This window comes from Saccoglossus kowalevskii, chromosome 5, assembly GCF_978046115.1.
Source record: "Saccoglossus kowalevskii chromosome 5, keSacKowa6.1, whole genome shotgun sequence".
Lineage (NCBI taxonomy): Eukaryota > Metazoa > Hemichordata > Enteropneusta > Harrimaniidae > Saccoglossus > Saccoglossus kowalevskii.
Window position 1 is genome coordinate 28007755 of NC_140645.1, and position 26261 is coordinate 28034015.

Consider the following 26261-nt stretch of genomic DNA (forward strand, 5'->3'; position numbering starts at 1 on the left):
TGCTAAGAATTCAAAAGAGATAATGTTTGCACCTGTTATCTATATTTTAAAATCGTGTTTTGAGTATTTTACACTATTCACAATTCTACAAAATTTCAACAGTCTATAGCCAAGACTTTTTGAATAATTAAAAAAATATTAATAAGCACTTTGTCATTTGTTATGTACCCCGGATGCCATGTGGACTGAAGAACCAACCAATACTGTGGTACAACATGGTGGTTCTGCCACTCTGAGATGTGTATTAGATGCTCCTCAGCCTACTACATACCCACGATGGCAGCAAATATATGATTCGATATCATCAAGAGTCGTATCACGTGGTATTAACATTGACTCTGATAAATGTAATACTTGTGGACTTAGCGGTAACCATACCAATGGTGAATACTATCTGACAATCAACCATGTCAATGTCAACACAGATGAAGGTGTGTGGGAATGCTTAGCACATAATATTACTCATAGTGCCAAGTCTACTACATTGTTCGTATTAGGTAGGTAATATTTTAGTTAATTTACAAAATAATAGGAAATTGTTCTGGTATCAGTGTCACATTTGGTCTTGATTCAACTATTATTTTCTGTTCCATTCGTGTTTTGTACTGCAGGCAAAATCACATTTTTCTATGAATGTCATTGGAATCAATATTAATCATTTTTATTATACTTGAATGATGAATAGTTTTAATGCCCATACATTGAAGTTCCTGTCAGATGTAGTCCGAAACAGGAGTTTGCATCCTGTCTGTCCATCTTATATCATACCATTTCCTGGACATGCCTGGACTGATTTTGTTCTAAGTTGGTTAGAGTGGGAAACATATGCATGTTGATTTTTTTTGTTTAAAGGGTGACTATTTTAAATATTTGAAGATGTCACTTTTTCTAGTATGCCAGGTTTAATACTACTGATTAACATCATATATGGTCCAAGTCTGTTTGAACCCTATAGATTTTGTTCAAACACTTCTGATTCTTCTGATTCTGACGTCTGATTCTTCAGGACCGCTGAACACATTGAAGTGAAAGTGTTTCCTGGAATCTATGTATGAAGCTTTTTAATGTTTGCGAAACTCTTTGTGATTGGTAATGTGGTTCTGTTGCCATCAGTGATTTTGTCTAAGTACTTTATTACTTACTGCCAAATATGTCTACAAATTTGGGCATTTTTTCGCATTTCAAAGGAACCATGATGTGTAAAGACTACATTATTATATTGTCATTACCTTACGCCGTAAATGTTTCTACTATGAATATGGACATTATAATTGGTGTGAAATAATATCGGGGCTTTGCAGGTTTAAAATGTCTGGGGCAAAGTGCCAGTAGCCATTGAGTCTTATATTGGCTGTCTCAATTCCGATCATAATATTTATGTATTTCATACCACCGCATTAAATCTGAAAATGGCCACCATCTTGGATTCAACCTAAACCGGAAGTAGTGATTTTCTTGAATCTATCTGAGGTCCAAGGAGAATTGATTTGTTTGGCATAAACTACGTATGGGCTACAACGACTTTTGGTTATTTTTGTAAAAAATCAAAGATAGCAGGAAAACCACATGGCTGATGAAGTATGTTATTTAAACCAGAATTTCAAAACAATAGAACGAATGTGGCAGTAATATGAAAGTGGTTAAGAATAAATGGGAATAAAGCCGTTTTTCTGCGATCACTTTAATGCTGAAGAATGTATTGAAAGATATTGTAGCACACACATAGTTTATGTCAGTAAAATTCCAACCATAATGCTTCAAGGATATTTCTGTAGCAGACAAGCAGACATGTACTCACTAAGTTTCCGAACTATAGCTACAATTCTAAACAAAACTTACACACAATGCACCATAATTGTACCTAACGCCTTCTCCTGGCCAGTTTGGTGACATTTTGCATAGAACATGACATTGTGCAACTAGTTTTAGCTTCTTAGAGCTCGTTAGATTCAAAACTGGCAAGCATTGGGAAGAGTGGGAAGCAATGCAACATTTCAAAAGTATTGGGCAAATCGACATTTTGAAAACTATTTTCACCGGTTCCTATTGGCCCGCATCAGCGCACACAGGTTAGCTATGTAAGAAAGAAGAATAAAAGCCGCCGAGCTTTCAGGCTTCTGTTTCATAATTAATGAGATCACGTGATTGTCATTGGCGTAGCCTAAAATATCAGTACCATGATGTAAAAATGTAATTGCGCCATATATTTACTTAGTTATCTTACTTTACTTAGTTATCTTCTGAATATATAATGAGAGATTTCCACACAAGTTAAGTTGAATGTTCCAGTCAGCAATTTTAGTAACATGTCTTGTCCAATGACATACTTATATAATAGATTGCATCAACAATACTTGCAATACTACAGTTATTCATAATGATGAGCTCAGACAATTCCCAGGCATGTGATATTTTAAGGAAATAACGCATCTTCACAGTGGAGTATACTGAACATAATGGGTACAATTTAAGATCAATAAGACCAATACAATTTTGAGTAACCTATGAATGAAAACTTTTAATTTTAATCTTGTTCATTGCTACAGATGAATCACCAACCTGTACCACACACGGGTTTATTGGATCGAATTATGAGCTCATTACTGGTACTGGTGTTACAATGATATGTGATCTAAATAAAGTAGCACCACCTGGTGAGCTACTATGGATTAAAAATGGACAAGATACAAATCATAAAGGGAATAGACCAGTATCATGGACTAGAACAATAACCAAAACTAATAAGGATGATATCTATAACTGTAAATACAGCCATAGTACAATGTCAACATATTCACAATGTAACAACAATATTATATTTGACGTACAATGTAAGTATGTGTATTACAAAAAAACAACATTCACTTTTCAGTTCTCCCAAAAGAACTGTAAAAGACACAAACTCATGTTTAAATACCGCATGAACACAATTAACAATCAAAAATGTCATTAAATGTATTGCGGTCTTGCCCAACTGTTTTTGACTCCACCCCTGGCTGGTTAATGATGCTTATCATTTGGGGGGGGGGGGGGGGGTTAATAAAAATAACTGACTAGTTGACTGGTCTTCTTCATTCTATTTTTCACTTCTTCAAAACTATAAGCCAAATTGATATCGTGTATTGGGTAGGCTTCTGCCAGATTTGTTTATTTAATAATGATATTTTCAATTTTCTATTTTTTGGAAAATATTTGTTTTCATGTTTGATTACGACATCATATAAAAAATCTTGCATAAATTTTTAATTACAGAGGCTATTAGGATAGTTTCAATGATCAGTACTATGAAGTTGAAATGTAGTTGTTTCCATGCATGTTAATAATAATAATAATAATAATAATAATAATAATAATAATAATAATAATGATAATAATAATAATAATAATAATCATTAGTATCGATGCCACTGACAATTATTTGTAAATAAGCGTTAATAAATTTTAAAAACGTAGAGCGAATACATGCAATAAACTGTAATTTGTAAAAAAAAAATTTCAGAGGCATGATTATCGCGATTTTAAAAATGTTGGAGATGTTTTGATTTCCGATATGGCTCGAAAGTTTGTGTCGCTGGCAGAACATCTAGATTTGCCTGAAGGAAACACCCAAGATTATATGCGATTTGTTTGTAATTGTGCATTCGGCCATCACAAATATGATAAACAATGCCATGTCAACTATTTTAAATTTGTACTAAAATAACTAATATTTTGAATATATGGTGCAATAGTGCCCCAACTGTCAAATTTGTGGTGTTTTCGAGTTGCTTCAGTTAACTTAAAAGTCAATATTATGTTGAAAAGCGTTCTTCAAGAAATAGTTTGTGTGTTAGAGTAATCAATAACACATATTTACATGTTCGATGAATGTTAATTACGGTCAAAATGATGCTTCATCTTTTTCTCAAAGTTGAATACGTTCTTTTCTATATTTAGCTGTATAATTTTCTCTAGTATAAACAATATCATTAAACAACTACTTTCGGGGTTAAATATTAGCATAAAAAGGTGTGGTATTTTTAATCAATATATAAATACTCCATATTTATCTCAAACTACAATATATTATATCATAATACATTAATCTGTTATCATTAATGGTTAACAACAATCTAGCAAATTACATTACAATAAAATAATTCGTTATTATAGTACATGATGGCGTCTAATTAAGGTCTGTTCCCCTGTCAACCTTCAAAACTAAAAGAAAATGTTCATACGATATCAACAACATGTACAATAAAATATCTACCTAATTAAACTAAAGTGATATCCGATTTCATCTTACTATAAATTAAATACATAGTGTGGTTAACCTGATATATTGCTTTTATTCTGTGTTTTCAAATTAGATCCACCACAGATAACAGTGAGTATTACAAGTGGTCATAATAATGGCAAAATAGACATGGGCCAGGAATTCTCTGCACATTGTACAATTACAGCTGAGTCGAATCCTACACACGACAGTATTAAATGGAAAAAGAATGGTGTTACCAAGACAACTACTGGAGCTCTAATTATACCTAATGTTCAACAATCTGACAGTGGTGTATATACATGTATTGCTACTAATACGTATTGGGATGGTTCATATGGAACAGATGTTAAAACAATAGAAGTAGAAGTACAATGTAAGAAAATTATAGAATAATTGTTACTGATCCTTTAAACTGTTATTTTACAGGTTTTTTTTATCATGAACGCGTGTTTAGTAAGTAAACGACTTTCACACTTTATGTTTTAGTATGTTACAACGAAAAAAAAATATGTGTAATGTTCCCGATTACTAATATTTAGTACTTCATAATTTTGTGGCTGTAATTGTTAAAATCATACTTATAATATGTTTTTGTTGATATTAATAGGCCCTCCTGGACCACCAAATGAAATTCTAATATTGGAGACTGGATATGAACAACTTACTGTAGAAATAATACCTGGATTTCATGGAGATGATGCAAACAACATTTTGTATTACCTGCAATATAATCTTGTCAATAATGCAACTGATAAACCATGGCCAAAAGATGGTGAAGGTAGTGTGAATAAAAAATTGACAGTGACAGGTTTAAATTCTAATACTACATACGAATTCAGGGCTTATGCTTCCAACAGTTTTGGAGATGGATACATATCAAATAGTTTCAGTTTTAAGACATACGGTGAGTAATCTAATACTTATGTACTGACTCTTTTATAACACAATTACAGTAATTATATCACATGTCTCACCATTAGAAAGTATCGTCCATACTAGAAAATGCAAATTTCGAATATGGAGCGATTACCACATTTTACCATGGCAGTTCATAGCGAATAGCGTTTTCACAATTTTGCTTAGCCTTGGGAATTCTAACCACGCGGTATGATTACTGAACATGTAGAATAATAAGTTTATTAATAGTACATCGAAAAAAAGGCAATACTAATCGGTCGCTGTGTTATCATAGCGGTATTCTTTGAATAACTTCATATAATATTAATCTCTAATTATAAGTATAAGTAATATTGAACTTAATATTAAGTTGTAACCTATCGAAGCTTCATGTGTGAAAATTACAAAAAAATCATTCGTATACAATAAAAGTTATATTTTCACAAATATAAATCTTTAGTAATGTTCTTCTTTTTGTGACGAATATAGTATCAGTTACGGACATTAATATAATGTTGATACAATGCCATCATTTAAAAAAGAAACCAAATGATCATAAAATATGTAAGATGTAGTTTTGTCTTATATGATATTGATTGAAATATAGTCTATTTTCAGCTACATTTTAGGATGTGTTTATTCCCTCTCTTTTGGTTGGGCTGATCAAGTTCAAATATCACACAGCTGTTTTAAGGTCAAACAAATTCGATATTCGATATTTATTATATATTTCATACCTGTAATACAAACAGGGTATATGTCATCGAGATATGTGTAACTTCAATATAGTCACTATAATTAAGGTTTACAATTATTTCTTACTGATAATAAATGTATACTAAATAAACTAATCATAAAATAAACGTTTTTTTTTTTAAATTCCTGAATTGAAATGACAAGTGCAAGCTGTTAATTCTATAGTATACACTTAAACAATATCCACATATACAAGCTTGGACACTAATATGCAAATAATGCAAATGGATTAAAATAGTTCTAAAGTTGACATACATAATTTCCATGGCATTTTACACTTCATCTTTATTGTTTAATAGTTTGATTTTCCATATATATGATAATAGAACTTTCAAAATTTATATTCTCGCTCACACAATATTATAAAGACTTATGAAATAAGTATGTAAATTATTTACGTGTCTATGTATAATCATTTAGGATATTTAACCGCAAATTTTGCAGATGAGCTGTTAGACGTGCGACTGGTGAATTAATTTTTCATATTCTAAGTTTTGTTTTTTTTTTCTTTTTTTTCGGTTTGTGTCTTTATAAAGCTAAACAATAATACATGATTTTTCTATTGTTAAATATTCAATGTGGTTTTTTACCGCTCTCCTTACTTTTTCATTTCAAAGTGATGTCAGACAAAAATCAACCATTTCTTCTTTCAAATATTGTATATCTATATAGGTAAACCAACTATTGAAATACATCCAGAAACTGGAAAATTAACCTGGACAAGGCATGAAAATAGCAGTTATCAGTGTGTGAAATTAGAAAAACTTGTACATGACAGTTGGGTTGTAATGAAAGAATGTGTGCTTGGCAGTCAACTTGAATATGCAGTGGATGACGTTAGCGCTGCATACAGAGTGACATACTGTACAGTACATGGGAACTATTGTTTAGAAGAATCCACTCATGTACAAAATAGTACAGGTATGAACAGTATTCCGTAATACGTGAATAGCCTTTTGGATATTAGCGGTTACTTTTCTAAAATAGATCCAATATATAACTGTATTTATTGTATAAATAATATAACCCATATTAATTAGTTATTCCACTTTATTAGTTATAATAATGATTTCAAAATATTACGTGTCATGTCTTAATGTCTTCGACCAATTCGTCAAGATTTGTAAAAAAAATAATAAAATTCAATAAGAAAGCATATCAATGATATTCACAATTGTATAAAAAGGTATTCAATTTGAATACAGTCAGTTAGGACGCAATTTTCGATGTGAACTCAATTCACTCAAACAATCATCACTATAAACTATAATACCAGGAAAGCATTTTTTTTTGAAATGAAATTGCAGTCATAAAAATGAAAACAACATTTTTGAGTACAACTCTTTTATATAACATATTTGAACTGATTGAACAAGCATATTGCACCACATTGCATATCCACTAAAATGAGACCATTATTCTGACTTGTATAACCACAATCATGCAGTGACCAAGGTATTCTTTTACCCATTCCTTAAAAACAAAGGTACGCCCCCACATTTAAAGTATTAAGTAAAATTTCAAAACTATTCTTCAAATATGTTTTTCTGTATTGACAATTGTGTTTTGAACAATAAAATTTATAATGATTACACCCCCCCCCCATTTTTTTACAACCCATTCAACTAGAAAAACATGAATATTGAATGTGGAAACACAAGCTCCATGCTAAAATAGAATTATAAATTATTCTGGTTGCCAAAGTGATATAAACTATAATTTAAAACATTATCCATACATTGGATATTTGAATGGAGCGTCCGAGAACTATCATATTTTTATATTCCAGAGAATAAATCAATAAATGAATAAGTAAATTCATGTCATGCTAAAATAGGATTAACTTTCATTTAAGCTGTTATGTGTTTCGAATAATGGCATAGTGATAAAAAATAAATATAGCATTCAGTATCCATATTACCAGATAATTGAATTATGCTTCTTATTTCAAAACTATGAAAAGTTAGTAATCAAGACTATCATTTTGATTCCATTTAAGATTCAGAAAAGGATTGAAATAACTATAAGGGTTATCACATCGAATTGTAGTGCCCGATAAAAAAAGGTGTAGATATAAGAATGAAAACTTTATTTTCATAATTTTATATTACAGGAAATAAGTCAGGCACCAACCACATTGGAATTATTGTGAGTGTTAGTATTGTTTTACTGGTCTGTATTGTGACAGCTGTTGGATGCTATTTGTATTTCAAACGCACTCGTAATATAAAGGAAATTTGCTGTAAAATGATGATGTAGTAATATACCAGCTTCACGTTTTTCAGTGTATTATCCATGCATCATTTAAGTAAAGGGATTGGGCCATTGATGCATGTTGATAATATTGGTATTGGTCATGTTCTCTTAGTAAGACGAATCATGCGCCTTAATATTGTTGTATTATTGTTTGTGAAAAAACGAAGTACACGCCTAATCGTTTCAGTACTTTATATGTAAATCGCTTTTAATCGAAATTTAAGTCTGCAGCTATATTTCACAGGATGTTTCAGTTATTAGAACGCTTACCTTTGTGTTATTAAAAATTATATTGCTGTTTTTACAGTATTCAAACATTTGTAAACATGTATGGACAGCACACACTTATTGCATCAAAAACCACTCCAAGCTATAATGACCATAATAATCTGCTGATTAAATAGTACATGCTCCACGCAGTACTGTCTAAACTTTATTTCGGCTTTAGTTGTATGAATATTCTTGCACATCGGTGTTTTGTTCTGAAAAAAACGAGATAAGGTGTCCAATTGTTACAGAATGAAACGCCAAGTAATCAAGTTGATTGCCGTTCATTGGCGAATATCATACCTATGGAAGATAGTTCCGTCATGATAAGAAAGTACAACCTGGATTTCTATATTGATACACTATCTGATGTTGCATGGTATAAGACTGTTGATTCACGTGATACTACTTCGTATTGTTTTGTAAAATACAAATCCATTTGTTATCCATTATATAATTATATATTGTTATTACTGTTTGTCAAGAATAATGCAGTTGTATATGAAGACCTCCATAGTGAAAAGCAAGGAAATGAAATATATATGAAACTTGGTGAACAAATATGGGACATTCCACCGAACAGGTTACATTTCAAAGAAACATTACATGACGATACTGAACGTGAGCGTTTCGTAGCTGATGCTTGGTATATTGGTGGTAAAGATGGCGTCACACGTGTCGAAGTAGAGAGATTAAAAAGTGAGGGTAATATGAATCGAATATCCCTTGTATGCACATCTGCTGAAGTGTTCTAACGTTTCCTTGGTGTTTTTCGTTTTATTTCAGGACATGCGTGTCAGAGGATGAAGGATATGTTTCTAGACCAAATAAGCATAATGAAGACCATAACTCCACATCCATATATTTTAACACTAATAGGATATTCTATTGTAACAGGTTAGGTAACAAACTTGCCAGGTTCTTTATTTCACAGTTTTACTTCTGGTCTCTGGTCCCAAAATCAAAATTATGTATTCAAAGTGTAATGTACTCTCCACCTCATTTATTACATGTTCTGCAAAAATGCATACAAAACTATATGCATGCCGTATTCACTTGTAACAAACATACTAAGGCTGAGTATTCAAAATACTTTTAACCATTTTATTTTAAGACTGAATGTACACAACACCAAAAAGTCCATTCTTAAGCGTGGCTGGGATACACAATTATACCTCCGCAATTACAAAATAAATTAAATTGGATTGGGATATAATAGCTAGCACAATCGATAATAATAATGTCAAAGTTATTCGAAATGCTTTTTATTAAATTATAAGATAATCTAAATAAATTAATCATTTATGTATATACAAAAATGTATGTACAATATGTTTTTACAAGAAAACCAAATACTTGTAAATATATAGACACGATAATGTTCAATTTACGTAGCATCGACGCTCATACCACTTAATCCGGCGGTGTTCACACACCTTGGTCTTTTCTAGCTGAGAAGATGAGCAAATGTACACCTCTTGTTGAAGTAGTTACTGGAAATGACATCAAACGGGCGTAACAGACTACCATCGTGACATCACATTGTTGAAATAAATTAAAAAAAAAACACTATCGAACCATCAAACCGGCAATAGCTGTGACTTCAAACATTTCCTTGTTTAAAAATAACCCCGTAAAGATGACCAAATTTTACCAATATATAGGTTAAATGGATGTTAGGGTTGAGTAGCCGCTATTTCGAACAATAATGAAGTAATGGGGAACGTAGATAATTATGTCATACAATGCACACTATCCCGATAAATGACACATGAAATCATCGCTGAAAGAGCTTCTGGGCGAGAATCTCACGATGGCGACATAGTCGACCTTTCGCACAGGGCCCACGGTAAAATGTCATCTTTTACAGTAATTTCTGGGGTCGCTTGACAAAACTATTGTTCAATAGATCGCCCTCTCTCGACACCTAAATGAAAACAATGTTTGTCCGAAACCACAGTCTTCTCACTGTGGGGCCTGGAAACAAGGATTTGGTAACCGAAGGTTCCCTGTTGAAAGCAGTTTTTAACTTTTTTGATATTTCTTGTCAATAATGCTCATGCTACTTCCTATGCTATCAATACCCTCATCAAACATGATTTCTTTTTAATCTTTTTCTTGATTAGAACCACCGTATTTCGTACAGGACTACATCGGAAATAACAGCCTTAAGTCTACATTATTGAAAAGCGCAAAGAACATTCATGATGAAAAAGAAGATAATGTACTCGTATATTCATTACAAATAGCAGAAGCAATGGAACACTTGGGAACGCTTGATGTAAAGAATTAGTATTATGTTGTCACTTAGTTATTTGAAACGTATCTATATTTATATAGTAAAAACATCATTTTATATTATTTCTATTGGAAATTATACATTGTCTTTAACAATAAACAGAGAACAGTTTTTTTTTGCCTGTAGCTCGTGCATATTGTCATGACGTATGCAAAATCTCATGGTATACCCGACTACGGCGGAGTTTTATTACTTAAATATATGATGTATATATATATATATATATATATATATATATATTGTTGCAATAACATTCTCTTTAATTACATGAACATTTGAACAATTCAATGATATTCAAGTTTATCAGTTAAACATTTCCAATATATCTACTTTATACATCGGAAACATTAATATACATCATATCCAATCTATTCAATTTAAATTTATTTAGATTGTGTTTCTACCCTCAACAGATTACACTAAAAAGCCTCTGCGCCGAAACAATTTACGTTGGAGAAGGGAACATCTGCAAGATAAGAAACATGAATTATGCTGCCAGAAATACGACATCAACCACAGTGACTAATACTTTTGTACGTATAAGTTACGGTACACTACGTAGAAGAGTTTGTAATTGTATATTGTGTCTTGGGATTGAAGTGGAATTGACAACATACTCAAACAACTCGCTAATAAAACTAGAGAACATGAATGAAAATTGAACAAATCATGTTGTTGATGTCATAAAATGTTTCATTAAAACGGCGCTAGATTGAATGTACTTAATGTATTAAATAAGTTATTTCCAATCTGCATTAAATTTAAATCTACAGGCTGGAATTCAGCATCGTTGGAAAGCAGTAGAACTTTTCTCTGGTGATAATTATTCGTCTAAAACTGATGTTTGGGCGTTTGGTGTTCTTTTGTGGGAGATAAGTACTCTAGGTGAGTTGTAACATGTAATTATCAAATATGTAATTATCTACAAATCTTAAATTTAACATATAACATGCACATATTATTAAGTGATACATATAACTACTAAACTAATATTAGAGTTCTATTAAAATTAATATATGCCACATCAACGTGGAGACAAGTCTCCATAAACTCTATATACGAAGCGTGGTAGTCTCTATCCGTTGGTACAGTGGTATTGTACTAGGTGATATTTATACTTCTATGATAGTTAGTTGTTCAGCAATGTGTTGCCTGGTCTCTGTGAAAACTTGCATATAATTATACAGCGTACACTTTGGCACATATTCTGTGCGATTATTTCGTTTGTGTTTTCATTGATTAGGTACAGAGATCAAGGGTCAAACACAGTGTACAAAAATTATTGTAGTGGTCAGCGCCATAATTGACAGAGCTAGGCGTGTAATAATTGTCGCTCTCTGTATTCATTTTTTAGGTGGCGAACCTTACCAGGGAATGTCAGACGATGATGTAATTAGGAAGATACAATCAGGATATCGAATGCCCAAACCAGAGCATAGTCCCATTAACATGTATTTACTGCGCAAATCATGATAATTTATGCTAAAGTAGATAAGGCGAACGAAACAGTCGCAATCTATCTCACTGAAATATATTCATAGTTTTTCTAATCTTTTTTGTAGATACAACTTGATGTTATCATGTTGGAGAGAAGATCCAAACAAACGACCGACATTCTCTACAATTGTCAAAACATTGAAACGTTTATTAGAAAAGCAGGTGAGCCACATTTATAACTACAATATATAAATCTATATTGTATATGCTATTCAAATATTACATTTGATATTGGAGCCCATGTATATAATGTATATATTAACTTAATTTTTCAACTAATCACACATTGAATTTTCCTGCTGTTTCCTACTCATTTATATGAGTACTGAATACAGTCAGTTATTTTTTATACAACCATCCGGTTTAATCCATTACAAATGTTAATTTGGTGTGATCACGGACCATTTTCTCTGCAAAGTTGTAACAAGATAGTTAAATATAAGACATTTGTTTTGTATTTTGCAGCATCGTTCTCTTCTCAAGAACCAACATTATGTAAATATCGATTGTGATAGAAAATAATATGCTGTCATTGTAATTGAAAAGGACGACATTGTTGGCGATAATGCGTACAAATTTTACATTATTATTATTATCAGCATTATATCAGCTTTTATTTCATAATAATGAATTTGTACGTAATTTTGAGTTCATAAATTATTTCGCAGAATATTTGAGGATTAACGTAATATTTCTAGCAACATTTTTAGATTCAAATTATTCACTAAGGGTTACATAATCAGAATGTTTGATTTTTATAATAATATTTTATGACTAATAGTAAACTGTAAGGACATATACGCAGATTATATTATATTCCATGTAATATAGATTGGCAGAGATTGACAGACAACAAATCAATATAACTAATGAGCATGTTTTAAAGTTGTTATGATGGTGTGTATCTTCTGTTAGTATATCTCATGTTATAGTCGAGCATAACTGTGTTCAAATTAGTCAGTATTTACATGGATTACCACAGAAAGCAAGATTGGCAATGAGAATTACTTATGTTATTATAATGGATAATTAGCTTCCAACACATTTCAATTTCAATCCTTTAATAATTATCATTGAATACAAAATACAATAATTATGATTTTGTATGATTACAAAAAATAAAGATATGCAGCAGAACACCGAAACTATTTAACAGCATACTGGTCGGGAGTTGGAATTGATGTGTGAACAGTTAGTATGTTAGTTTTCTTTAAGTGCAATCTTATAATAGTACTTACAAATCTCAGTAGACGAAGTATTTGCAACACATAGTCTTAAAGTTTTTTAAAGGATTTCTTAAGTTTTTAAAAAGTTTATGAGTACGGAATATGATGGGAAGGATGGTTCTAAGAGATTTTCAGAGTTGTCGATTAACGTGTTGTTTTTAGAATAGTTGTTTTTGCGAGTTTAAATTTATTTATTTGAGAGGCACTTTTGTAACGTTTTAAAATCATTTTAATATAGAAGAAGCGCCCATGTACGTATTACTTGGTGTCACACACAACGTAATATTACCGTAATTGGTATAGTACAGGTGTGATGGTTCAAATACCAAAATGGCAACAGTAACAGAAAGACTTCCCTGGCGGCGATGATAAAATACGAACACGGAGCCAACAGATGAGGTTTCAACTGGTACTGGTATTATTATACTCTGCAAACATCAAGTACAATAACGCGGTAAAACTCCACTACTCCAATAACTAGATACTTAAACTCCAATACAATTCAACGAGATCTCCGATCTGATCTCAGTGCTGAACAACTCCCCTATATATACCCACACTGTCTATAAATAGACCATTACATCAGCATACATAATGAGTCTGGAACTTACTACAAATTTCTAGAATGTGCCATTACCTATTCAACCAGTTTCTAAAACTTCCACCCAGACACAGTACGGTTCTAGAACATTCTCAGTCACACGGAAGTGGTAAACAAGTCGTATGCGACACTTGGTTATCACAAATATTTGTTCATGATCGAAAAAATTCTATGTAACTCGGTATTGCTTGTCATTTTAGCTTTTTTCTACTTGAACAAGAAGACAGTTCAAATTTTTCAGAGGAAGAATTGTGTTATGATAGCGACTTCACGTTCGTACATTCGGTTCACACGTCGTTGCACTATTGTTTGGAATCAACAACATGCATGATTGGGGTGGAGATTATAAACATATATTACAGGAATTTTATAAATAGATGTTTACTTATGTTTACTTATCGTTTTTAGTAGTGGCAAGTTTGCAAGCCTTTAACCGTGAAACACATCACTGGTAATCACGTGATCGTGACAACGAGTGCAGCGATTGGCTTGTTGCATGTTTACTCTGCCACGGCTTAGTGTTTTGACTTTTAATATAGAGTTGATAACCTTTTGTAAGAGGAGGTCACCGAGAGAGCGGTGAAGCGAGGGGTTACCTCGGCTGACTGCTTGTGTGAATAAAGCTGGGCTATCTGTATTGTGTATTCATTTGGGTCGAATCTGGTACCTCTATGTGTAAGTAACATCAGCCAAGCGAGACGAAGCTCTCTGATCCCCGAACACAACGCCAGTGATCATAACAGAACAGCCGTAACAAATTCAAATGTATTTAGCTTTTAACTGTCTATAATTATATGCACACAATCTGACACTTTGACCTAGATTTGATTGGGATGGAATATATTACTTTAAACAATATTCTGACGTTACGTTCCGACCCTTATTATGCGTCTGTCATTCAAGCAGAGACACGACAAACATTGACCGCAATTTATTGGGATCATGTTCAATATTTTGATGGCTGACAACCCGAATAATTAAACAAATACTATTTATTTTATATATATTTTTCATCACCAAATTATAAATGAGTAAGTAATGAGAGAGTAGAAATTCAAGCGGCCGCCGGTCGCCATCCTTTTATGCATAGATTTCGTGACGCTGGCTGACCGCGGTCGTGTATGTGATATGCGCATAGAAATTCATACTTATTGTCAAGACCATGAATGAACGTAAAGGCCCGGGAAAATAATAGGATTACATTGCCAAAAAGTTCCCAAAAAAATGTGGCTGCACCAAAAGCTTGGAAAGTAGTCTATAATAGTTGGCAATAGTTGTATTTACCTGACCTTGTAATGAAACTACAAATCGACATAGTACAAGATATGATCGCATTATTTTGTATGGTCTCAGAAAATGTTTAGAAAAAGTAATGCTTCGCGTAGACCAACCATCATCACGCGAAGTATGAACTGAACTGGCGCGTTAACCCAGGAATATTTTTCTCTCACGCTCCGCACGTCCATTGTAATATATTGCAACATTGTAATATATCGCTTTCATAATAATTACGCTAACTCAAGTTATTAAATATAGGACACAGTTCAGGTTGCGTTCGCGAACGATACAAAGTGGTATAGATTTGAAGAGTCGTTCAGAATTTAATAATAGTTAATAGTCGTTGTATCCCCAAACTGTATCATTAAAACCATAATTTCGACGACTCCTGTGCCAGTGATCAGTGTTTGGGCGATCGGTGTTTTCAATAAATGAGCGAGAAGAAAAAACAATAGAATGCGGTCGTTTTCCGGTCGGAAAACAACGTGTGGTGGGAAATTTGTTGGGCGAAATGAGTACTGTAGTTCGAGTGATGTTAGCGAATTTCTAATTCAGTTTTAACTAAATATTTAATTACTCACTTTTTACTAATAGCTAGAACGTTTATGTGTCTTCACTTTCACGTTAGTTCTTCCACCAATTTCTTGTAACCAACAACGTGAATTTTCAATTTGGGATTTCGAGAAACCTAACATGAATCGTTATGGCATTCAAATACACAGCACCTCACCATGTTTCAACATTTAAATATGCAGTTGACAAGGTCTTTCATAGTAGCACTTCTATGGGATTGACGTACTAGAATGAATGGGTTCAATTATCAGTGTTTACTGATGACGGCAGTGACTGGCCCTCTAGAGGCGAGATAATGCCATGCGAAGTGGACGTTGTTGTGTACACCAGGAAAGGGAAAGTGAAGTTCACTTTGGAATTCTTTTTCAGTTTTTCAGTATTCAGCATTTTAAAAGCTTAATTGAGTCGCAGTTCGCGAACTCTGTTCCATGCCATTATAATTTAAAATAAAATGACTGTCGTTCTGGTATTTGCCGGGATACATGATGACCAAGTTAATACTTGGGCAGTGTATGTTGTAGGCTTTCCGTGTGCGCGGATTTCCTGTTTGACTATAGAATAATCGAAATAAAATAGTTCTATTCATAAATCATAGTTATTAAGTAAAACATTGCACCAGAAGTAATAAGCTTGCTGTTTTATCACTCTATACGTTATAGTATATGTTGATGGCCTTATTATTCAAATGTATTAATTACAATAAACACATATTTAATGCTATTATACGTTTAGGTCGTCCTAATGTCGATCGCCACATCCCTAGTATTCAGTAAATAATCACCAATGATGCTACTTAGTAAATCTGCCACAAAACAGGAACCCTGGGGATTTGTTATTATTTGTTTTTTCTTTTGCTTTTCACAAATTATACTGTGTACAACAAAATCACAAGATGTTTCGGACTGTTCGGTTATGCTACATTTATTTATTTATTGTTTCATTTTTTTATTTTTTTATTTATTTAATTATTCTTAGTCCATCGATGATGGCGCTGTGACTCAGCTGATCGCCATGAACGAGGAAAGGCCCAAATAGTCAAAAGGGGGTTAAGGGTATATTATGTTATATTTAATATTAATTATTGTGACAAGTAACAAATGGTCATGCTTGTCACTACTCTGTGTAAATAACTTATATACGACAATCTAAACGGGTGGTCCTTTGTAGTGCTGTTTTTAAAAATGTTCAACGAGGGTAACGGGTTGTTACCTATATTTGATTTTAATTATTCTCGACTCTTGAGCAATGACCGCGAAATGTCACGAACTTTTTTCGATCACGCTGATAGTCAATTAGTATATCCTAACAAAATCTATGTTGCCCGAAAATCGAAGTTCAGCAAAGTAGTTCCATTTACTACCCTCGGACGTTCAACAAAAATAATAATGTATGATGTCTAGAATTTGTAAAGCTTTGTTTACTGGTAAGTGAACAGTGAGTTACAATTCGGGCGAGGTAATGTTTTGTACCTCAATACTCTCGTAAGTTGACGACCGTAACTCGAACAATTCAGCATCTCTAAGTGAACGTTTGCATAAATAACGGCACACAGACGCATGCAAATTATAAATACGTTATTCTAAGCTATTGTAAAGAAACACAATACATGTGCTAATATCAAACTATAAACCACGAGTATTTCACAGTTTTTCGGGGTTGAATAAATCAGAACAAGGTAATAACATGTTTGTTTCAGTGCCATAATTTGACCCTGCTACCAAATGAGCTTTGTTTGATAACTGGGTGCAAACAAAAGTTAATGAATAACTACAATTAAAGTACAATATCAACAGTGAAGTAGTTTGCACTTAGTGAGCAAGGAATTTACATCTATTGACACAACTATATATGGGTCACATAAATTAGTTCGTAGGTTAAAACTTAGAGTTTTGACATGTAATATTGTAAAGTACTTTATTTTTGTTGGAAAATTATTTGATTTATGGACATTACATGGGGAATGAACGTAAACCTACTATACGTCTTACAATAACCACTCAGATCAACATCTATTAAATACCACAAAAGCTACGTGTGCTTAAAGTAAATACAGGCAACTTAGGTCTATGTCCTCAGTACCTTTGATATGCAAATTGGGTTTCCATATTTTTGACACAGTACTACCACCACAGTATTCGTGAGTTATGTATATACTTCTTTGAACTTTGACCTCAAGTCATGACAACTGTCTTCATTTACAGACTGTGACGATATTTCAATATTCTATATCATACCAATTTATTTTTGCGTTTATACAAATAAAATTAATTAATTGTTCTTCCTTAAGTTCATCTGATTTTCATATTCAATGCAGTTTGAGCCATACTATGATATTCGCTTCATTTAGAAAGTTCCCTGAGTATAAATAGAGAAGCCATGTGGTCTGAATTTCAATAACGTGGTAGGTTCTGTGTTAAACAGCAGCTGGATGGTTCGGGCGTGGTTTGGCAATTACACGTGGCCGTGCACTTTCTAGTGATTTTTTGCCGCGGTTTCAAGAAACTCTCGCGGTTTATCATTCTGCTTATATTGAAAGTCAATTGGCTTTGTACACTGGCATCTACGAACGCACCTACGGAAAAGGTTGTGAATTGTTACATTTCATATAGCTAAAAGACCGTGAATCATGGTGGCATCTAAGGTTTAACTCGCACACACAATTGTGTGTAGCCGAAATCCAAAATATTTAAAACAGAATCAGCGAACTTCTTTGTGTGGAGTTCGGTCAAACCCAGGTAGCAGCCATTTTTTTTGTTTTCATTATTAGAGGACGCTTACGCGCGTTATCATTCCATTTCCTAATTTGGTAGGATGAAAATACCCTGCAAAATTACTGCACGCTATAATTATTGCGTTACGATGACAGTTGTATAATCATATATAGTATGTTGAAATTAAGTCACTACATGCCTGACTATACCACTCAACAACTTCAGAATACTGTGGAATGTAATACAAAGACAGGTCACAAAAAGGTCATCTATGAATTAACTGAATCCTAGCAACAGGAGTCAATGTCCTCTACGCCTTTGATATTTAGATCAGTTTTCTACAACTCGGGGCCCAAATCAGCAAGCTAGGTAATACCGCCATCAATGGTTATTAGGATGGTGGCCTTTCTATCAACTACTTTTATGAATTATTCATATATCAGTTAATTTGCATACGGGTAATGCCCGTTTCTTCCCCCAAGACTTTTTTATTTGCAGGCATATTGTGAACTTGTTAACTTTCAATGGGCGACCTCTGTCATCTATTCAAAATAATCAACAAGCGGTACGTTTTCAGTATGGCGAACTGCATACGTAAGTATGTTGTTATGTTGATCGTAATAAAAAACAGATTTTTTTTTCTTAATAAAAGCGTTTTTTTGTTTTTTTTACAATGGAAATTGTAAACAATATTGTAATATATATTATATGTGCGCATTAGTTCGATAAACAGACGTAATTTTGAATTCAAGGATAAACAATATAAAAGCAAAATTGCTAATGGTGATACAAGATATTTCCCTTTTAAATTTTTTTTTATAAATTTGTAAAGCTCAATAGTTAATTAAAATTTGTATTCAACTTGAGTATTTTCTCACTCATTGTGTATATTATATGTAATATAATTCCATGTAGGTCCAACATACTTGCTATCATCATAAATCATTTACTTGCACTGGCTACTTGACAAAATCCATGTTTAACGGTGTTTAAAGTTTTCCAAATTGTGCCTAAATTATGATGATAAATTTGATTGTAACCAGATATTATGTGTATGTGTGTCATTCTTTAGAATAAAACGATAGAATACACCTCCCCCTGACCTCTCAACAACCGTTAAATACCATGGAATGTGATACACAATACAGGTCAACACAAAGATCACTCGTTTTTTTAAGTAACGACTGGCAACTTAGATATTCAATACCTTTGATATGCAGACTGTATTACCACAATAAAGGTACTGCGTGAGCAAAATGTTTGACTTCCACACACAATTATTAGTAGATTTGTAAAAAATATATAACTTAAACCAATGCGATATGATGGAGAATAGCAACAAAAAATTACATGGTGTTGTACTTTACTGTACTGTACTATGTTATTTAAATTTTGAAATGTACATAGTCTACGGTTGTTGTTTTAGGTATTTAAATCATTATAAACTTGATGCTTTGTTTAAAATATAGCATGATGCATCATGTTACAACCGTTCTTTAAATATTGCAGTTTATACAAATATACATTTTAGGTTAGGTTAATAATACAAGCATGAAGTCTTTAAATATTGTATATAATACATGATGTGACGCCAATACATCAACATTCAGACTCTGAAGGCAATATATACATTTGCAGTTGTTTTTTTACCTAGCTGATTTAATATGTATACGTTTTCTGATGATGTGTTTATATTCAGACTTATTGTGGACTCGAGAATTTTCAATGCGTGACCTATGTCATCTATTCAAATCAATTTGCTTAATTTGATGGTATTAGTTGTTGTTCGACCACTATTTACACTATTAACATGCGATACACTTCCAACATGGCGAACTGCATACTAGGGTATATTTGTGTGTTGGTCTTAATACAAAACAAAATTTATTTTTTTTAATACAAAGTTCTGTTTACAATGAAAATTGAATATTTTGTTTGATGATTGAAATATACAAACATTATTCAATCATTATTAAATAACCCTTGGTCGATTAAATTATTATAGTTATATTATTTTCACAAAATTCATAGTTAATTATTCTTGGTTCTTCTAAAATGAGCTACTTTTCTATACGATGCCATTCTCGAAATCAATTGTATAGTATGTATAAGGGAGGTCATTTTCTCATGATTGTGACAAGATAGGGTCGCAAGCAGAAAATGTGTGAAACATAAATGATCAGCCCATTATACAAACAATTGTTTCTAGAATTAAGAAGCATTCTACATCAATTACTAATTCAGTTGTTTTACTCTGTGAATTCTTTTTCAAATAAATAAATTATAAATTTGTACAGATTAATTATATTAAATTAAATTAAATATTGAACTTGAATTGTTTCTCACTCATTTTGTTTTCACAAACTTCATGAAACAAGTTTAAAAGTGTATGTCCTTCTATGTTAGAGAGGGCACTGTTAAAATTATCACGTGGTTTTATGTGTAATGGATGGATATTTTGGGGATTGTTGTTTTAATTAGGTCTGTTGAATTTGATTTACACTATAAAACTTTTGTATTAATATTTTAGAAGACTGTAATGTTTCTTGATTTTTGCGAAATAAATGTTATTTTTGAGTTATCTGTACAATATAAACACGTGTTTATGGTGTGTAATAATTTAAATTAAATAGCCTCGTTTCCGGTAGTAAGTGAATAGTCCAATCGGTGTCCCGCGCTTGTATTTAGTAATAGGAAAATATCCTGGATGTATTAATCAACTACTTCTTGGTACATCTAGCTGTCAACTTATACAGTTCTACTGGCTCGTGTTTATTATTTTTTTCACATTGTCAGTACAAAATGAAACATTCTTTATGGAGTGTAATAATTCAAATTAAATAGCCTCATATCGCTTTGTAAACTGAATAGTCAACTCAACTCAATAGTCTCCTGGCTTGTATTTAGTGGATGTATTTATCATTTATATCATCAACTCCTAGGTACATCTAGCTGCCAACGTACACGGTTCCTAATATGATGATGCAACGGTTATGCTGACTCGATTTGTTTTGGATTCACTCTCGAAATTTCGACATCAATAATATGAAGTGTACGGTTAGCTCACTTGCGACACAATGACGACGGACCTGCCAGCCATCGGAAAATATTTGTTTTTATTTAGGTCCAGTAGTTCGGATTTTGATTGATTTGTTTTATCATTTGTCAGACACCATTTACTAACAATCTGACTACATAACAAAATCAATGTTTAATAATGTCCACAGTAAAATCTTCAGAAATTTATAGATGATACAATTGTTTTCATTTATCTTGTTTGTGTCATTCTTTTGAATAGAAACATCTACTATGCACATCTTACTAACCTTTCAACAACCGTTAAATACCATGGAATGTGGTGCACAATACAGGTCAACACAAAGGTTTTTCAATATCTTTGATATGCAAATAGGATTTTTACAACCCCGTTTCTGTGTGAGAGAATTCATCTATATAGCCCCACAATGTGATTTGTGTAAATGATTGTTCCTAATTTGCATGTAGGGGTATAACCCTTTTTCGCCCAAACTTATTTATATTCAGACACATTGTAAGAAGGAATCTACTTTCAATTGCACTTTGACCTCAATTAATGACAAATCACTTTAGCTGCTGGTATTTATGGTTGGCATATAAATCAGAGTAGTTGTTTATCACTACTCACACTGCTAACAGGCAATATAAATCCAACATGGCGGCAACTTATGTTTTAACTTGCTTACACACTATTTTGATAATTCAATGCCATTTCTACTCCAAAACACACATCATGGGCGATTTTATTATTAAACCCACTACAACTGAGGGGTTTATTTATTTTACTTTAGTGATCCCCATACCTGTAATGCCTTTACATATTTCAACTTACATCTGCCATAACCTTGTAAATAGTCCGTAGATGTATTTAATATGTAACCATGTGTAACATTACTCAATTTGCCTGTAAAAACTAGAACAATAGTTTCACTATAGTGAGGCATCGGTGTCTTCATTATTCTGCTGGCCTTTTTTTTATAGAGGGCTGATGTTATCTAGGGTGGGCTGAGAATAGATGTACTACAACTCGATAAAGGGTTAAATGCAAAATATATTGATATTGCAAATTTACAGCCCCGCTTCTGCATGAGAGAATTTTTCTAGATCACCCACAATGTGATTTGTGTAAAGGATTGTTCCAGCTTGCATGTAGGTTTATTACCCTTTTTTGTCCCAGACTTATTTAGATTCAGACACATTGTAAGAAGGAATCTACTTTCAATAGTACTTAAATTAAATGACAACGGTCTTTAACTGCTGGTATTTATGGCTGTTATAGAAATCAGACTAGTTATTTATCACTATCCACACTGCTAACATGCAATATACGAGAGGCGTTCAAAAAGTAATGCCCCAGTTGTCTGGTCTAGACGAAATTTTGCATGTGTAATGATTTACATCTCTATGGATTATGTTTCAAAACATCTCTGAAGTAATTGTGTTTTCTGATTTACAGTTGTTTGAACTGAGGTGTGAAATGGGGCCAGTTGAGTCTCGCGCAGTGATCCGGTTTTTGTATTTGAAAGGACACACACCAAAAGAGACTTTTGATGAAATAAAGGAAACTTATTGTGGTGATGCCCCATCGTATGACCTTGTAAAACGATGGCATTTTAGGATTTTCCATAGACATCTCAAATATTTAAATATCATATTCCAGGGAAGTAATTAGTTTGGGTGAGCTGAACACGCCTGCAAACGCCTACAATTCAGCTTGATATTTACTAACGCACTTTTTAATTTTCAAGCAACAAAAATGTACATCAACTATTAACTTAAAGTCCGATTATTTTTTTAGGTGCCTCAGCGTTTCCATGGTCTGAAAACCCTAGAAATACAGTGGCAGTACACAATATAACTTTTACACTGAAATGTGCATTTGATGGTTCTCAGCATAATTCATAACCACAGTGGCACCAAATACGTGATCCACCATTACAGCCAATGATCGTATCGCGTGATGCTAATATTGAATCTGGTGAATGTGGTACTTGGTGTTTCTATCTCACAATTAGATGGAGGCAGTCAAGAAAGTAGATTTTGTGTGGATTGTGGAAAACCTGTGCTAGTGTATCTGTTTGTAGCATAATATTGTGACATAAATTGTAAGTGAAAAGTACAGAGCCCTGGCTGTGTGAAATAAAAGCGCACATGTTTGGATACTTTGCAACAACCCATTGCACATGTTTATTTTTAAGACTGCTGATACAGTCACTGGATTGTGTTGTCAGCAGAATTTGAGATACATACATCCTGTCTCTCCCTGTGGCATAATGGTATGTCTCAGACAGTGACATGGTGATTGTGAAATACCTTGGAATGTGCTGAGCCCAGTGTTGTTGGCAATGAAAATAAATATGACATCATTGACCCGAGTCTCCTACTTTAAATTGGTAGAGCTTGGATTAAGAGTGGTTTATTCCACTACCAAAATTGGCATCCTCTGTACACTGATTTGTCGACTATTTCGAGATAACCAATCATTTCGTTATATACATTTTATTATTTGCATGGCCATAAATTAGCTAGGGTATTTAAGTTGAGACATAAGGGAAAATCTTTAGTCAGGAAGGTGACCTGACTTGATCCTGTAACATCTTGTGATGCTGATTCCTGACTCCAGTGAGCTGTACCCTATACAGGGGTACATATGCAGACGTGCTGTGCAGTGATCCCTGCTGATCAACAGGAACCACCGAAGCTCACTGCCTGAACTACTCCCGTTGTACCAGTGCTACCAGTAGCAGCAGATAGCAGTGCAGTTGCCGATACTCCCTGGACACAGAGCACGAGTTTAAATTGTAGTGCAGCTGCTTCGCCAGTGTGCCAGATACGAAGGAACGCAACATTGCACATTGCTGTCCAATGGAGAGTGGAGTGTTCCCTGCAGCATCGATCAAGTCTCTAATTTATTTTATTTTACAGTGTATCCCCCTCCTTGCTGGTTCCAGTGACCAGCATCCCTGTTATTTGTTTATTAAAGTACAGGAAACCGTATATATTGTGTTGTGTTGATTTGTTATAATCGTTACTGGTATATTTCTTTCTCTGCACAGTCTCAGTTGTGGTGATATACATTCACCAAACGATCCCCACCCTGTGACAGCGGACGAGCTGAGAGGGAGGAGACTTATAAGATAAGCACGCTACCAAAGACAAAGACTATTAGACCGGTATTAAAGACAAACTCCCCGATCCTGAATACGGTGTAGCCCCATAAAGGCCCCCCCCGCATTTAACGTCACATTAAATTACTGGTATATATGCAGCGGTGGGATACAACTGGTGCAGAGGAGGTGAACCAGAGAAAGCAGATCAAGGCGACTCCAGTTACAGATCAAGAAATGGCAGAGAAAGATTCCAGTAGAATGTATCCAGACTGAACCAGTAGCAGATCCAGAAATGGCAAAGCTGATTCCAGTAGAGAGTATCCAGATTGAACCAGTAGCTGATGCAGAGCAAAGAAATGATCAGCAAATTTTTGTTGATACATTAGGAGAAATAAAGTTTGCACCGGTAGCAGTTGGTGATACTGCAGAGCTTAAAGATCCAGTGGAGACTGAAAAGGAGGGGGTTGTGCAGCCAGAGGGTAAAACAGAGGAGCTGCCACCACAGGTGACACCAACCTCTGGCTATGGAACCCAGGAAATGAGTAAAGCTGACCTGTTGACTAGCAGTAGAGTTGCAGCGGAAAAGCGGAGTGAATCAGCAGTAGCAGAGAAAACAGATATACCATGGAGGCTGGACACAGCCACACCACGGTACCGATCAGCATTGAGAGGGAGACCAGCTGACAGAGCAGATGACTTATGGCTTGGGTACCCCCGGGCACAATCAACTGGCAGATGGCTGACAAACCCCACCTCAGATTTATTTGAGGAGGTAAAAGAGAATCCAGAGCTGGTAGTTAGACCAAAGTTGTACAGAGAAAAAGCACTGAAAGGAGAGGAGGCTTTCCATCAGAGGGGCATGTATCCTGTGACAAAGCCTAGCATAATTCCAGAAAAATTTAATGGGAAAACACCATGGAGAGATTACAAGGCCTATTTTGAGCAATGTGCACTTGTAAATAATTGGGATATGGCACATAAGTCCAGGTATTTGGCAGTGAGTCTGTCCGGTTTGGCGCAAAAAGTGCTGACCCAAGAAGCAGATGGTGGAGAAATACCGTACCAGGAGTTAGTCACCAGACTGGACAGGAGATTTGGTCCCGGTGGGCAAGCAGATACATATGCGGCAGAATTGCGGATTAGACAGCGCAAGAAAGATGAAAGTTTGCAAGAATTGGGTGAAGCTATACGGGAATTAACAGAGATGGCCTACCCAGGTATGGATCCTGCTTCCCAGGAAAGGCTAGGCAGGCAGTATTTTAAGAATGCCATCCCTGAAAAGGAAATAAGAGACGGTATATTTAGAGCAAATCCAAAAACATTTGACCAGGCAATACAGGCTGCATTGGAGACTGAGTCACACGTGATGTCGTCAGAGAAACAAAGACTGGCTGAGCAGTACCCCAGATTTGACAGAGTGCTGAATGCTGATTGTGACTCGGAGGTGATGGAGCTGAATGAAGGAATGAAAGAAATGGGGGTAGGACAATTTC

General features: G+C 33.9%; 1 protein-coding gene across 1 annotated transcript; it reads left to right on the top strand.

Annotated features, from left to right (window-relative positions):
* Positions 1–178: 178 nt before the first annotated feature.
* On the top strand, positions 179–25041 carry LOC144355691 (fibroblast growth factor receptor 2-like). The gene is made up of 14 exons (XM_085498855.1): positions 179–497; positions 2547–2762; positions 4353–4634; positions 4869–5165; positions 6587–6835; positions 8028–8062; positions 8923–9136; positions 9224–9334; positions 10564–10718; positions 11510–11621; positions 12091–12187; positions 12299–12395; positions 23115–23255; positions 24928–25041. Exons 1-14 carry the CDS (start codon positions 179–181, stop codon positions 25039–25041), a joined length of 2439 nt encoding a protein of 812 aa, XP_085354981.1.
* Positions 25042–26261: the final 1220 nt, after the last annotated feature.